This window comes from Vanellus vanellus, assembly GCF_965231255.1.
Source record: "Vanellus vanellus genome assembly, chromosome: 6".
NCBI lineage: Eukaryota > Metazoa > Chordata > Aves > Charadriiformes > Charadriidae > Vanellus > Vanellus vanellus.
In genome coordinates this window covers 55,379,945-55,396,091 of record NC_138911.1, presented here as the reverse complement: position 1 = coordinate 55,396,091, position 16,147 = coordinate 55,379,945, and the positions used below count along the sequence as shown (strand labels likewise).

Here is a 16,147-nt window from a genome sequence, read left to right as displayed (position 1 = left end):
AATACAGCAGTCAGAGCAATACACTCTAATTCTGCACACTGCTGTGCAAGGAAATAGAGAACTGCCCACAGCAAACAGCAGGCAAACCAACATCTTCTCCTGTTGCTTTTTTTCTAGGCCCAAATTTGGATTTTAAAAATAGGAACATGGGATTCGGCTTCAAACTGACTCTCACTTTGCTGCCTGAAGTTCTTCCATAGCTAAAGGAAATGGCAGCCAAGAAGCAGAAGCGCAATCATCCCTGATTTTCCCAATCACCTACTTTACATTTTACATGTGGAGAAGCATGAGTCAGGCTTCATTTACGCTGCTGGGTTTTATTAGCACAGGCCCAGGATTTGTGGAGAATTGGAAGATAAAAAGAGATTACACACTGTAGGAGGCACTGTTAGCCAGGAAAACCCCTGGTGTGGATGCAGTTACATCCATGAGTCAACCTACACCCCTTTGCCAGCCCAGGTTAGGTGGCCTGAAGAAAACATGCAGTTGTAGAGGCAGAAAAGTACCTTCTGTCAACAGATGCTGTGTCTATGCTGGGGACACTGCAGGGCACAGGTGTAGCTGGGTATGCTCTGGGGTGTGAGGCTGTAAATGCCTGTGGACTCGGAAACTAAACAAACAGCCAGATCCCTACAGAGGGCGAGTTAGAAAACACTGTCCTTTCCTTCCAACAAATAAAAATAATGATTATAAAGCAAAAGTTATGATGACAGTTTTCCTGGTAGCTTTGACAGTGCAATGGGCTGAATTCCTTCAGGTTCTCCATCAATTGCCTCTTCTACTTCTTTGCTTGGCTTGGCTACTCACTTCTTGTAGTGCAAGGGAGTCCCTATGTAAGCTCTCTCCACTACGTTTAAGGAAGTTTCACTCAATTGGCACTAGCTTCTTCCAGAAAATGGCCTCAAACTGGCCAAGGAAATGCCCAGGAAACCCAGGACATGATTGACTCTTGCTCCGCTTTAAAGCGCAGTTTTGCCACGCCATGCTCACAACCTGCTAGACCCAGCATCTGCATGCCAACTACATACCGTTCATAGAACCCACTGCTGTAACCATTAGCTTCACATCCACAAGCCTTTGTTTGCTGATTAGCAGGGTGGAAATCAACTCCCTCTCAAAGTTATTTGTTTGGGGTTGCTACGGATAACAACTGCACTGCAACAAGGCAGATATTTATTTTCCCACTGACTTTTCTAATTGTAACTTTCTGTTTGCTACCAGAGGGCTGATTCACCACAGTTCCCCTTTACCACCGCTGTAACACCACCGTTTCCATGGCATTGCAGGGAAAAATCACAGACTTCAGCAGCAGCAGTGGGTGAGGATGTGGTACAACAAGACTCACATGCGTTCCGGACCAAAGCTGTCACCCAAAAGGGACAATCCTATCCTTTCCTTCCCCTCTTCCCCTTGTTTCAATTTTAGCAATCATGTGGCCAACTCACCTGATTCAAAAGTAAACTGGAAAGGGCTGGTAACTCTCAGCTGAAGAAATGACCTGGTCCTGTTCACCACCCAGTGGCAAGCTCATGAGGCCAGACATGGAAAATAGCACAACTGTGTGATAGGGGAAGGACAATACATCTCAGCTGCAGTTTTACATCAGCTACAGACAATTGCAAAACTGCACCCTCAGGGCCAATGGTTTTATAGCTATATTATTTATGGCAATAAGTCTAGACCCCAAAATTGACCCTGTGACACAGAGCTTCAGCAAACCTCAGTGCTCTCATTAATCCAAATTCAGGGCTTTCTCTCCAGCAATACCACTCATACTATTTGCTGGAAAACACTCCCACACGGATTATGCTGCTACGTATAGACTGTATGAGCTTGAAACTCTTTCAGCCTGAGGACAGAAAGGTGTCCAAGTGCCCAGCTTGCGTGGGCAAGCACTCACACCCAGTGCAGTAAGCCTTTCCAGCGATGCCTCATTTCACATGGATACTGAGCTCTCTAGACAGGGCACAACCCTCCTGAACATCAGGGGACTTTTAGGTAGGGTGATGAAGCCATGACAGTATCAGCCATTTTCACGGTCCTTAAAAGGGATTTCCTACAGATTTTGCTATGGACTGGTTTAAGATTCAACCTAAGTCATTCATGTTGGTCTACAAATAGGTACTGATGAAGCCTTCCTTCAGTAAGAGGACACTGCATGAGAATCACACAAACAGCATCTGCAGAGGCACAGCCCAACAACACCGTCCTCGTTACCTGGAAGACCCACACAGCTGAACAATACCATTCACTGTCTATAAAACTGCACAATTTTTCCTCCGTGACTGTAATCTCCCTATTTTCTTTCATTGCAGTCTCTCCCCTTGATTACTAAAACTGTTCCAGGAGTCTATGAGGCCACTTAAAACAATGGCTGCTGCCAACAGGTCATTACAACAGCCAAAAATGAACTGGGTGCAAGGAAGTCATATCCACACCCCTATCTGGCAAGAGGTGAGGAGCAACACCAGCTCACCTTTTGGCAGAGTGTTCCCATCTCATATAAGCTTATGTTAGTGTTTTTTGTGCTGTTAAGCAATGCAAAAAGGCTAGAAGAAACAGCGTTGGATTATCCGTACTTCCAAAAGTCCTAATGTTCATTCCCTTCTGCAAGCGTTTGCCTGCCATCCTGGGTTTGCATAAGTAGCCTCCTACAAAACGGGTGAAGCTAGCAAAAACTGGAGGAAAAAAAAAAAAGAAAAAAGAAAAAGTACTACTGTTTGTATCAGCACACAGAAATACTATGTTCCAGCTCTGCACAGAGTGCTGCTAGTATGCCTGCATGTAACCTCCACCACAACACAATGAGATCATTCACACCTGCCTCGCCTGTAGTAGGAGATGGAAGGTGAGGAGGCAGGGTTTCTAGGAGAGAGGCAGCACTTCCCAGATGCTGCCAAGATGCTGTTTATTGGTAAATGTAGCCTCTTGAGTCCTAAACAACCTTCCCAGAGGAAGACAGAGTCGCAACTGCCATATGGGGAGTGGGAAGAGGATGCCACTTAGCTAAAGTGGATCAGAAAATACATGCACAAACACACACGCTCACACACACAATTTGTTCTGTAACTGCACTGAATGGCAAAATCCATTTCTTCCTCTCAAATACATCCTTCTCCAGACAGTTTATGCAACTTTCTAGATGGCAAGAGCACATGACAAGTACTCCTCAACACAGTATCCTTCCTCATGCTCCCTAGGGAGCTAGGCACAAGGAAGCTCTGCCCACCAGACAAGGAACTTGGTGAAAACCCAAACTCCTGATCTACTGTGGACTTACAAAGATTCTGTGTCTAAAATGACCAACTGAGGATGAACAGCAATGTTGACAGCCCCAAGACAGAGCCCACAATGGTAGCACCTTTGAAAATTTGTGTTTTGAACCACTCTTTGGCTTCATTTCTCCAGCTGTAAAGCTGTCATGCTGCAATCCATCCTCCTTTCAGGGCTATTGTGTACTCTCATCACCACTTACTTTTGGCATCATTGCTGAAGATCCCTTATAATTTGAAACTCTGAAAAGGCAGAACTGCGAAGGAGTACTTTAAATATAAAAGGAACATGGTACCACCTTCAGAAGGACAAAAGTCCGTGCACAAACACTTTCTGAGTGGTTCTGAATTTCCCAGAGAGAAAGCATTCAATGCAAATTCATGTCTGCACTTCATTTCAGAAAGCTGCAGACTCGTACCTCATTCTTCAGAGAACAGATGCATATCCTCAGTCACATTAGTGCTTTTTCCCACTTGAGCAGCCAGGAGTATTTTCTGTGAAGTGCTTTTATCCACTGTCTGTCTTTGCTTTCCTTCACTCAGTCCTAGTGGTGCTATTGATTCAGTGTAGCCTCTTTAGATGTCCTGGTTTGAGTACAGGCACTGATTTTTATAGGGATACATTCTGGCTAAAGCACTGGCTGGCTCCATAGCCAGACGGTGATAAAATTCATCAACACTTAGGAACTTTACATGGAAACTGGCCATCTATATATTTTAGTCTCAGGTTCAATCAGAAGTTTTATTTATCACGCAAGCAACATCTTTCTATTATGGGTATATTTTGCTATATGGGTTTATAGGACCGAATGAAAACTCACTTCTTGCCTAGGAATTCCCGGCCACATGAAGGGATATTTACTGAGGTCAGGAGTGCTCATATACAGCAGAAAGAATAATTTCCTCTACTACAGCAATTAGTGGCAAAAATCAATGACCCCTGTTAAGCTGGAGGCCAAGGTAAGTAAATGCAATAGTGCTTTCTAGTTTTAAAAACTCCCAGAGCTTCAGAGGCACGCCTCCCCTTACACATGTACTGAGGATAGCCATCTAGACAAGACTCCTATTAGGATGTCAAACTTCCTAGTATTCCAAGGTCAAAAATCTATTTTAGTGCAACTGAAATGCAATCTCCCGCTAGCACTGAGATTGACTAATTGATGGAAAAAAGTCTCCAAAGACTTCATGTAGTTTAAGTGTAGTGCTCACCTATAAATTACACTAGTGTTATGAACGCAGTGTCAGAGAGCTCAGGAGACTCTTCAGTCACAGAACTCGTGATGCAAAATTAGTTCAGCTCTGATTCAGAAGACTCAGCTCTGGTGGTGTGTCTGTCCCTATGCCTTTTCAGAGCAACGTCTGCTGAAACTGCTAACTTAATGGTCACTTTGACTTTTTGTTTGCAAAGGACATCGGCCCTGAAGAAGAAGTGGGCTAAAGCCATTGTATTCATGGCACATTTTTTGCTGCTCTTCATCTTTTTCATTATTACTTTTTTTTTATCTATAGATTCAGGCTGGGAAGCAGACGGACTGGCCAGCTCCACCCCTCTGCTTTCAGTGCGCTACTTTTAGAAGTGGCTTATTGCTCTACTGCTTTTTTTCAATTCTTAAGCCAAATGTGCAATGATGGATTTGGCAGCCACGCTCCCGCCAGCCACCCCCAGTCAGCTGATGAGCAGTATCTTAGCCGTGGGGGGATGCAAAGGCTGCTCCATTCTGCAATGGGAGACAGTTTCTCTACCAGAAACCCTGAGGTTAGACAATGAAGGAGGGTCTCGAGGAAGCTGCAAGAGCAAGTTCATCTGTATTTGCAAAATTTACGGCTATGTGATGTGCAAATGGTGGCAGGGATCTGCATGCATGGAAGGGTCTGCCTTCCCATCATTAACCTCTTAAACCAAACACCTGGCATTGCAATATTTCCTGCTGAACTACCTCCTCATTTTTAAACTGTGGATCAAAAGCATCCAAAGTGCCAAACTTTTCGCTGCATGTTTGAAACCTTGGCACAATATTACTAGCATCGTTTAAGTACAGACCAGGACTCAGTGGCAGCCAAACCTGCACCCTGCTGATTACCATGCCTCACAGTATCTAACAGACGTTTGACTTAAGAACCCAAGTATTTCATTGCTCAAACACTTTATTAGATCCCTAAGCCTAAAAATGGTTTTCAATAATGTGTGTGCTGCTCTGGGGCCTCAGAAAAGCTACTTTGGGAGCTAGGAAACATTTCCTAGGAGGCAAAAATGTGATCAAAAACATATTTGATAAAAAGGAGAAGGGGTAATGATGGTTTTTAACAGCCATTTTATTTTATTTGATCTCAGAAGCATGCTCTAAGTTTAAAAGAGGGGAAGAACTATTGGATTTTGTTTTGCATCTTTTTTAAAACAAAATGATTCTCATATAAGATTGGTGGCGGTTTTTTCCCCCTTAAACCCAATAAACTATATATTGGAATGACCTTGTAACAGGTTTCTGTGGCTCTTTAATCACCAGTGGCTGCTAAATGAAGCATATCTATTTTCTCTGTTACATTACTATTGGCAACCAGGTCTTCAGTAAGTGCCCAGAAATATTTCCATGGCAACAAAAAGCATTCAGCATTGCTACTGTTTTGTGCCAATTTAGCTTTAAAATATTCTATTGTGGAGAGAAATATGGTACATTAAGTGAAATAAAGTCAAGATGCAATGTTCTGAAAAGAATATAAGGATAAACAGGAAACATGTATTTTGCAGAAATAGGGAAAAAATGCCAAATGGAAGGAAAAATGTTCAAAGCCAATATTGATGCTACTGAACGCCTTTGCTGAATGTCAGCAAGTCCATATGCTCGCTTACGTTGTCACTTAGGGTTAGGTAACAAAGCTAACAGAAATAAGGATACCTCAAATATCTTCTCTTGATCATTTTAATCCATGACTGAAATTTTAAGTTGCCAGGATATTACAGCCTCTCTGCATGTCTAGGTTACCATCAGAAGAGTTCATACTCTTGATGTTAGAGAGTGAATCTAAAGGAAAAAGAGGAAATAAAGAGTTGAAAAATGAAATACAAAGAGCATGTGTGTGTTTTGGAAGTGAAGGGTCACTTAGAAGAGCAAACTGAGTTCTGCCACAGGAAAGGTCCTGTGGAAGACATTTTCAAATCACAGTTCAGCTCTTTATCTCTTATTATACAACTTAGTTCTGAGAAAAAAGGCACCAGCTCTGAGCCCTCAAACTCTTAAACAGCCAACTTCATGACTTGAGTCTTGAGACCATTGGATGCCCCTTTGTGCAGTGCATTGCAGAGATAAAAAGATAAAAAACTATTTGAAAGCATTTGGAGTGACATTCCCTCTGGTGTAAAAAGCTATGCAATGCCCTCTAAAGTGCTTTGTGTGGAAGTAGAGAGCTCTAGGCAGAAGCAATGTAGGTGCTGGGGAGCTTTTTAAGGCCAGCCTTCCAGTCTACAGTGGCTCCAAACAGCTTACTGGGAAGTAAAGCAAATAAACTCTACATGAGAGCCCAAGAGCAACTTGATCAGTACCTGCTCTCAGCTGGGAGAGAGGCAGAGTGATGCTCTCCTTTAGCTGCAGTGACAGATTACTCTGGCATCTGACTGTCCCTCTATGTGTCTCTCACCAGGAAAATTCATCTGGTCCATGATGTGCTCCTAAGGATCCTCTTTCTCAGATGTCCCTGCGGACAGGACTGCAGGTGGGAAACTGTTCCGACAGTGACAGCAGCTCATTCCTGTCCCCCATTTCCCTGACAGCTCAACACCTTTTCTTCCATCCACTGTGAGCACGGGTGTAATCCAGAGACAGGACAAAGATCTGGAGGCCACCACCAGAATAATGTGTTCGGCACAAGGCTGCTCCCCAGCCTACTCAGAGCAGCCCCAGGTTTTGCTCTAATAGCCCCTTTTAGGGGTACAGGCTCTGCAAAAGACAAGGTTGCACCCTGGATAGTACTCGTCCAAGAGGATCCATGGCCCCAGCACTCCCTGGAAGGACACTACATGCCCTGCTCCATGGCATCTGTGCACACGCTGGACACATAATCCAAGCACACACAGTAAATCCAGGCCTGCAGCATTGACTTGGTGCCTATGAACAAACCCTGTGGGCAGGATATCGCACAGGCAATGTACAGGGGTACCAGAAGGTAGGGGATCTGTACAGGTTAGAGGCTAGGCTTCAAGAGATACAGCTCTGGGGTGCTTAATCTGAGAATTGGCAATCATTCAATTTGGAATATGAAACAAGCAGTCCCAGTTTGGGAGACAGAACAGCTAGACCAAAAGCTCTTTTTAATTATTTACTCCCTGGCCATAACAGTGTGAGGAATAGTAATAAAGAAAAGAGCTAATTTTAACATTCATTAAAGAACACCGTCAAGGTTTATACCCTCTCAGTCTGATATTCCTATTAAATATGAAAACAAACATGCTGATCTTCCGCAGTCTGCACAGAAAAGGCTAAATATGTAAGACTTCCCTAGAAGCCAGGAGTGATGAAAAGCTCTTGGTCATTATAAAACAAAAAACTTTCAATAGTATCTCCTGCCTGCTTCAATAAAAGGAATTTAGCTATTTGAAGCCAAATTCTGAAGACCCTCAGTGAGTCTCAAGTTCTTCATCAGCTCCAAATTGTAGACCTACTCCTGCTCCACCTTTCCTCCTTTATCCCCCTTCCTAGGATGTTCGTAGAAGAGCAGCTTTAATCCCGCAAAACCCAACAGTGGTGTCAGCAGGACTGCAGCTTTCCTGCTTGTGGTTGGGACATATGTCTCCACCAGTCCTCTGTGACCCAAGTAACATCCAGCCACATTTACGATGATATTTAGTAAATGCAAGTCACGTGGCTGAAATTCAAAAGCTGTTCATGTCACTTAATGATCAGAAGTCATAGTTAGGCCTATTTAAAACTGAAAATATCAAATTCAGTTCTGCTTCCCATAATCTCCTGCCTGCCGTCCTCTTCGGTCTTATTTGAAAAGCCTGTGGGGGTGGTGGGAGGGGAAGAAAGCGATCTGGGAGCCTTTCATCCATAAAATCATGAGATATGGCTGGCTTTTTAGTACAGCATTTCACAGCACATGGCACAGTAACATCTTGAGATTCCTGGCACAAAGAAACAAGGTTTGAGATTATATATATCTTTAATAGCAATGACGCAAAGGCAGATGGTTCTCAAAGCAAAGGCTTAAGGCTAAACACTCCCTTTGAAGGGTCCTGCTACCAGAAACAAGACACGGGGGAAGCAAAATACTCCTTGCTACAGCAACAGGCCCCGATTGCCTTCTAATACACAGCATTTCACCGTGGAGATTTCCACTTATTTCAATGAGATTAGGCTCACAAACGAGAGATGAATTGGAAACAGAAGAGGAAAGGTTAGATGTTTCTTTGGGATTTGGGGCGTTTTATTTTAGCTGTGGGAAACAAAGACAACACAGAACATAATGAACAGATTAGCAACTAAATCAAATCTATACCAGAAGAAAGAGGTCTGGATAATACTGTCAGGGTGCGTGCCAGCTGCTTACCTGCAAAACTTGCCTTGCCATTCTTACTTTTTAAGGAGCCACCCAAGCTGAGGTTGTGCTCGCGACCTCCCATCCTCATAGAGGGCTCACCTTCTTCCTCAGCAATGGGAGGAAGCCGATCAAGCAGCTGGAGATCTTCATTCGCCCAGTAGGATCCATTGGCTGCCAAAGATGTGGTGTTTTCAACACACTGCTCTGGTAAGCTGCTGGTATCTTTAAACCGTTTTTGCCTCTGCAGACCCATGTCAGAGCCATGATGGAGGTCTTGGGAAGCAAGGTCAGGACCCCCAACATGACCATCTTCTCTAGGATATAGGTATTCCTCATCCCAGAGGTCCAGGTGTCGTTCACCATCTGATTCCTCAGAATAATCCTCATAAACTCCTCCATTATTCTCCAAGTCCCGGTTCCTCTCTTCTTCTGACTTACGACCCACTCCACTCAAATTCAGCAGTGAAGCAGATATAGAGTCTCCCGCTTGTTGGATAGCTTCGTATATTTGAGACATCCAAGAAGACAGTGGCTGAAGGAAATTCTGAGCAGCCTCAGAAGCCATGTTTAACACTACGCCGGTATCTGGTGATCAGTTGTTCAGCTTTGCCAGCATGTCACTTATAATTCAGGGAGCTACAGAATAAGCACCATAAGAGATTACTGTAAATTACTTGTCCATCAACACCTGTCGACACACTATCTACGTAAGATGTCTAGAACTGAGAGGAGAAATGGAAAAAGCACTTCTACCCATTGAGAATACCACTACAAATCCAGAAATGATGGACAAATTACACATACTCCTGCAGAGATCTGGAAAGCTTTCATTCAATTGCTAATTTTATAAAAATAAAAACATAGAACATTGGAACAGAAGTACCTTTTCTGAAGCGCACACATTCTGGTTACAGCTGTCAACAGACCTGGTAAAAAAAAGTACAAAACAATTTGCAGTCAAAAATCTCAAACAATCTATTGGCCCTGACTTCTACCACATCCTTAGCATTTGCATGTCCAGATGGAAAAACTGAAGTGTAGAGAAATTGGGGAGAATTATGTTTTGATTGGTTGGTCTAGTGGGAGGTGACCCTGTCTATGGCAGGGGGGTTGGAACTCGGTGATCGTCAAGGTCCTTTCCAACCTAAACCATTCCATGATTCTATGATTGTTTAAAGTGACAGGCCTAAGGTGTGCAGAACCAGCCCACGGCAGACAACTGTCTCAAATGCTTTGCTCCAGAAATTCTCTGAAGAAGCTCTCTCTGCCCGCAGAGGAACACAAGCCAGACTTGTTTTGCGCTTCACAGAAATAAATAAATAAATAAATAAAAAACCAAACAAAAAAAACACTCAGGAGATGGAATATTATAGGTATGAAATTACTGGGAACAGAGATGGAACATTATAGGTATGAAATTACTGGGAACAGAAGCAAGTTAACAAAAGCATTGCTATCATGTCAGTACAATAGGTTTTCTCAAAACTCATCTAATCCCTAAATAAAAACACAACTTGCAGAACATTACGGTGCCTTTTTGCCTGATATACATCTTCCCACATTATCACAAGACAGATATTCTTTTAGAGACTCTGAGAAGGAGAAACCTACAAGTAGGATGATGGGTTTAGGAAGAAAGAATTAAACGGTTGCAGATTTTAGACTAAAAGACAACTAAAAAGAAGCAAAGAGAAGCTTCAAAAATTAATACCAGTGTCTTGCTGAATTTAGAGGTCTAGAAGCAATTAACCTATAAAAGGGTAAATGCAGTATAAGCAGCAAGAAAATAAGCTCAGCAGCAACGTGTATTACCTCGTGAAATGGCCTCCAGAGAAATGTAGTGGGAATCCCACCTTGCTTGGTGAGCAGCTTTTTTTTACAGACGGCATCAGTGACTTAAGAGGTCTTTACCTTTTGAAACACTTGTGCCAAATAATTTTGTTCAGTGATGTTGACTTACACTGCAGACACTTGCAACGAGTTTATTATCAGCTTCAGTATGTACTAAGAATTACAGTCCTAACAAGGGCAGTAAATGAATGTAGGTTACTAAAGCCATTTTAAAAGCTGATGGCTGTTACAAACTCTCCAGGCTCAGGGCACACACTGTTCCAGTTTCCACCTGTCAACCACTGCACTCTGGCTTAGCCGCCGGGACCCAGGTAACACTCCCTGCCACGCACTAAATCTTTGGCAAAGAACAGACAACGCCATGGCATAACCTCCCAGGTGAGTTGTTCCCTTCATCACCTCTCCTCTTTCCAACCCTGCCCTTGGCAAAACCCCTCTGCTGTGTGCAACTTATTTTCTCATAGACCTAAAGCGATTACACACTCCAAACAACACATTTTCAGCACAATGCAGATCTGCTGCTGCTAAGTCACAGCACCAGAGCAGTCACTGGGAGGAGATGGTGCTTGTAAGAGTGAGATTCTCCCAGGCGTGGAAGGAGATAAATTTGAGTGGGTAAGTACTGGATACTTTTTAACCTGTCATTTATTTACAAGCAACAATAAATGAATCGCTTGATTTCTGATGAAAGGAGAACGTCATAATGCTGTGTCTCCATCTCAGCAGCAAGAGACACGACAGCAGTAGCCTTCGGAGGGATGCAGGCATCCAGGAGTGATAGCTAACCAATGCAGATAAAACATATGGGTGCTAAAATGAAGCGCTGATCTGTTCTAAAAATCAACAGAACACAGACTTGTGATATTTGCATAGGGAATAATTAACTCCTCTTGTTATTAGATCTCAGAGCTAACACCCAATTGGTCCAACAGAGCCATCCCGCTTCTCCCGCTTGCTGTCGCTGACTGCACCATGGCTCAGGCAAACATCGCGGTCCTGCACAAGAGACTCTGCATTAGGGAGTTTGGTTTCACAACCATAAAGATGGAGGGAATTTTTCAAGGCAAGATTTTGCTTTAGTCACAGAATTAAAACAGTGATCTATAGTCACCTGCAGGGCTTGGATGTGGTCACACAGTCATCCGTAGAGGCAGATAAAACCTGAACACGCATCTTTCGTATACCAAGTAGTTGCCACAATCATCTTGCTATAAGTAGGCTGGGGGGAAAACATGACGCATGCTCACGTGTACATACCCAAGACCTGGAAATTTGTCTGGATTAAAGCTGGAGAACCCCAACAATTGGTTTGATTTCAGTTTACAGACAACGGAGAGACACTGAAGTATATTTCACCCAAAAAATCTGAACCTCTTTGCAGTAACACCTGCAACATACCTGTACAACTTGCAATCCAGTGCCTACATAATCCCCACAGGCAAAAGCAACACAATTTCTAGAGTGCCTGACTCCGTTTAGCCTTTGCTTGGCTTTTCCTCCTGTCCTTACCCTCTTACCGAAAACTCCACAGTCAGTGATATGCTGAACAACTGGAGTTCAACTGAATTATAAATCCCTTATTTTTGGTTTGCAGCAGATGGCGAAAATGTGTAACAAGCTGCAGACAAGTTTAGGCGGGCAACATTTTTACAAACTCAACAGAGGATCAAAGGGGGCTGAGCTCTGTTATAGGCTTGCTGTTTCCCAAGAGCTCTCTCCCTTAATTAGCAGGCACTGCTCTAACGGGGTGTTTATGATATATTTCACAACATGGCCTTTTCAACATAACGGATTTTTACTTTTGAATTCTCTAAGAGTTTTGACTTGCATTAGAAAAAAAATAAAAGAACTGAGAAGAGCATTTAAAATGTGTGGGAAAGAAAAATCCATTTCTTTTTAAAAGCATTCATCAAAAAAGAGAGAAAAAAAAAAGAACAGTTTAGAAAATTCACTTCAAGTTCCATCTTCTAAAACTAACCACATGAATTTTCACACTGAATCGCCTGCTTAACTCAAAGTTGGGTGTTTTTTTCCCCTCTTGGAAAATCAGATAGCTAAATGGATCAATGTTAAGCCTCTCAGAAACCATCATAACCTTTACTACAATCTATATTCCCTTTTCTTGATAGGATCATTATTCCTGAGTAGCGTTCCCATTGAGAGGTGCAATTACTGTATAGCTAAAAAAAGACAACTATTAGCAGAATTTCAAACACTACCACAATGCAGAGGTTTGTAATATTAGCAAAGTGTCTTTCAATCTTCTTGATATGCAGGGTCCTAAAAAATTGCAATCAGATGTACATTTCTTACAACGATTTCCCTTATTCAAGCTGTTTTAGAGTGTAGGCACAAACTTCCTTCAGTCACTTTTTGTGCGGCCCTTGCAAAAGTTTTCTACCAAATTCCTCCTTTGTAGGGAGGCTTGTAGACGACAGGTTGAAAACAGTGTCCCAGCATATAATAACCGAACAATTTTCAAGTGAGTGCTTATTTCTGAAACACTACAGAGGAAGAAATCCACAGCCTCACCTCTTTGCCTTGAAATGTATTATCCCGTGTAGGGACACAAGAAGGGGAAATCAGCTCCCAGCTTCCAAAGATCAGAAGACATCTTTGTCACATCACTGTTTTAGAAAGATGCACTTATTTTGCCGCTGCCAAGAATATTGTACCAAGAAGCCTTTTTAGCAGTTTGGGCAAGTTGCTGAATCAATCTGTCCACAACTGAAATTCTGAGTGCTGTGCTGGGTCACTGGTTTAGACAGCCACACTACATGTACCAGAAGAAGCAATTCCTGCCTTCCCCACTTCTCATAATTTTTAATTAAGACATTAATAATGATTTACCTTTATTTCCTGACAGACAGCATCAGCCCCTTGTGCCCACCTGGCACGCCACGTATCATATCCATGGACAGCAGCTTTATTTGTGTGGACACCTAGGAAAACCAGTGCTACAGACCCACCACGAAGCCCTGCTCCAAGCTTAGGAGGAAAGACCTAAACCAAGGTGTGAGTCTAAGCTGATGCCCAGAACATCAAAGGTCTGTGCAAAAGGCAAGGCCATTTTTCTCTTCATGAAAGGAGGAAGTAGGGAAGGCTTGGAGGAGTAAGATAATTTAATAATTCTTTTTAAGGTATTGAAAACTATAACGAGCCCGATCCTCCTTTCGGACTGGAGTCCAATTAGCACACATGTGAAATAGCAGAGGGGAGATTAGAAATGTACTCTGCTGAAGGCAGGCAGCCGCAGCACTGGGCCAAGAAATCCTCTGTCCTAGTTCTGGGAACAATCTGGACTCTTCCCTACTCCTGTAGTTGCCAGAATCGTGTTTTAACAAGATGCTAGCAAAGCCCTTCCACCCTCACAGCAAAGGATAACCAAACATTGCTACGACAAAACTGTATTTCCAGTTAAGATTGTCACAGTGCCAAAACCAATCTGTGCACTCAAAGCCGTTCAGTTCATTGGAGCCTCTTGCAGAAGCATTATGAGTAAAGTTCACAGACAGTGCACAAGGTTCACATCAACCATGACTGTCACAGCTGCCCAAGTTTCCCTAAGGTAAAACAAAACATAAATACAGAACATCTTGGTACCTTTTTGGCCTACGTGTTATAAAAATGCTATTTATGTAGCTGAATTTAACACAAAAAAAAAAAAAAAAAAGACGGAGGCACTTTCCAAGTGATTATGTGCTCTGTAATAATAGTTTTCAGCTGGTGATTCAGAAACTCCAGGGCATTCAAGGAAGATCTAATGGTTTATGCCAATAAATTACACACATCTCATTGGAAACATTTATGGGTTACAAATCAACAAGGCAATAAACCCACTGCTGCAAAGCATTGGTCCTGCAAGCTCCAAAAGGGTGAAGTGAAAACAAAGATGAGATCAGACAGATATCAATGCACCCTGCTGCACGGGGTTTAGCCTAGGCAGAAGAAGCCTGCAGACTTATTCCTCACTCTCAAATCATCTTATGTCTTTGCGGACAGCTCGCTATTAGTGATGCTGTGCCAAATTAGTTTTAAAAATTGATACCCAAATGACAGAAGTGGTTTTGATCAGAATATTTAGCCCCATGGTGTCTCCTCCTTTCTTCCCATTCCTTTGTTGCATGCTCTCCGTTTGTCAGAAATAGAGGCAACAATTACTGATCCTCACAGTTTCAGTGGGATCGGGAGAAGACAAAAGTGATAGAAGAAAAAAAGGAATTATGCAAATGTGACATTAGTCATGCAAAACTATGGAGCCTTTTTCAAAAAACCCATATAGACTATATGGTGATAAATCCAGGCAAAAAAATGCTCATGGAAGACCAGCATCCAGATATAGAGCTCAGAAGCTCCACCATCAATGAGGCTGAGGAGCTGATGGCAATTTCCTATGGTGACCACTTCACACCCTTGTTTTTGCCTAGACTGTAAGACCTCCTGAACTCAGAGGTGTGTTTGTTTCGTGTAAGTCCAGTGCGCTCACAAAACAGGGAATCTGTGACTGCACAGACAGATACTATTGCCACCAAAATATTAATACAAAACTTGAGGGAATTTTCAGGAGGGACAAGATGGAAACGCTTTCCTTGACCATAACATTAGGCCTCGATATACCAGAGAGCCAGATTCTGCCTCGGCACTGATGTTAAGTCCACAGTCACTCCATTGAAGCCAGGCACATCCTCCAAATCAAAATAAGGTCCTTTGTGTTTAAAGAGCCACTTGTCACCATAGGCACAAAAACCTAACAGTTCTATGCCAAGTGGTAGTACAAAAAGCAACAATGAATATCTTTTTGATTATTTATACTTCTCAAACTGATGGTTACAAAAGGGCACAAAGAAAGTCACAGTTCATTGCAGTATTAGAAAAGTGGTGTTAGTAGTGGCAACTGTTCTTTCAAAGTAAAGGAGTGAGAAACAGCTGTAATTACTGGATTAGGGGAATGAAAGAAGAAACCTGCAGTCAGAAATTACAGCACATTCTGTAATTGAGATGCCATCGTTCGTCAGCTTGCATGAAGACAGAAGAAACAAAAGGAAATCACAAGTTCAAAAAGCTGGAGAAACACCAGTTTACACCACCACTCGAACCCACCCACCTGTGCTGTCAAGCTGTTGCATAGAGCAGACCCAATAGACGGAGACTCCACCCTGCCTGCAATCATGCTACCCAGTCTGCAGCAACTGAACAAGCCAGGGTCAATCAGAGCAATTACTTGCATGGAAATTAGCAGTGGGAGAGCGTGTCTAGCTGTTTAACACAATGAAGATATTTTAGAAACATTTTGAGGAATCACTCAGTTACTGTTACTCCTTCTTCCCCCACACACTCCATCGTTACAGCACCCATGGAAATTGCTCTGTATGGACCACCATCAAGCAGCACACAGAGTGCTGTTTGGGAACCACAGCCCCAAGTGGCAAATGCAGTGGACGATTATCCATTCCTGGTTATCCACCTTTGCGTGTGCACGTGGTGAAGTCTGC

General features: G+C 42.9%; 1 protein-coding gene across 1 annotated transcript in view; it reads right to left on the bottom strand.

Annotated features, from left to right (window-relative positions):
* The window catches only part of SYT16 (synaptotagmin 16), a gene marked incomplete at both ends in the record, with an annotated part of 40,169 nt that extends 30,800 nt beyond the window's left edge, over nucleotides 1–9,369 (bottom strand). Inside the window, one exon of the mRNA XM_082485712.1 lies at nucleotides 8,814–9,369. Within this exon, the coding sequence (XP_082341838.1) occupies nucleotides 8,814–9,369 (556 nt within the window). The remainder of the gene's footprint in view (nucleotides 1–8,813) is intronic.
* Nucleotides 9,370–16,147: the final 6,778 nt, after the last annotated feature.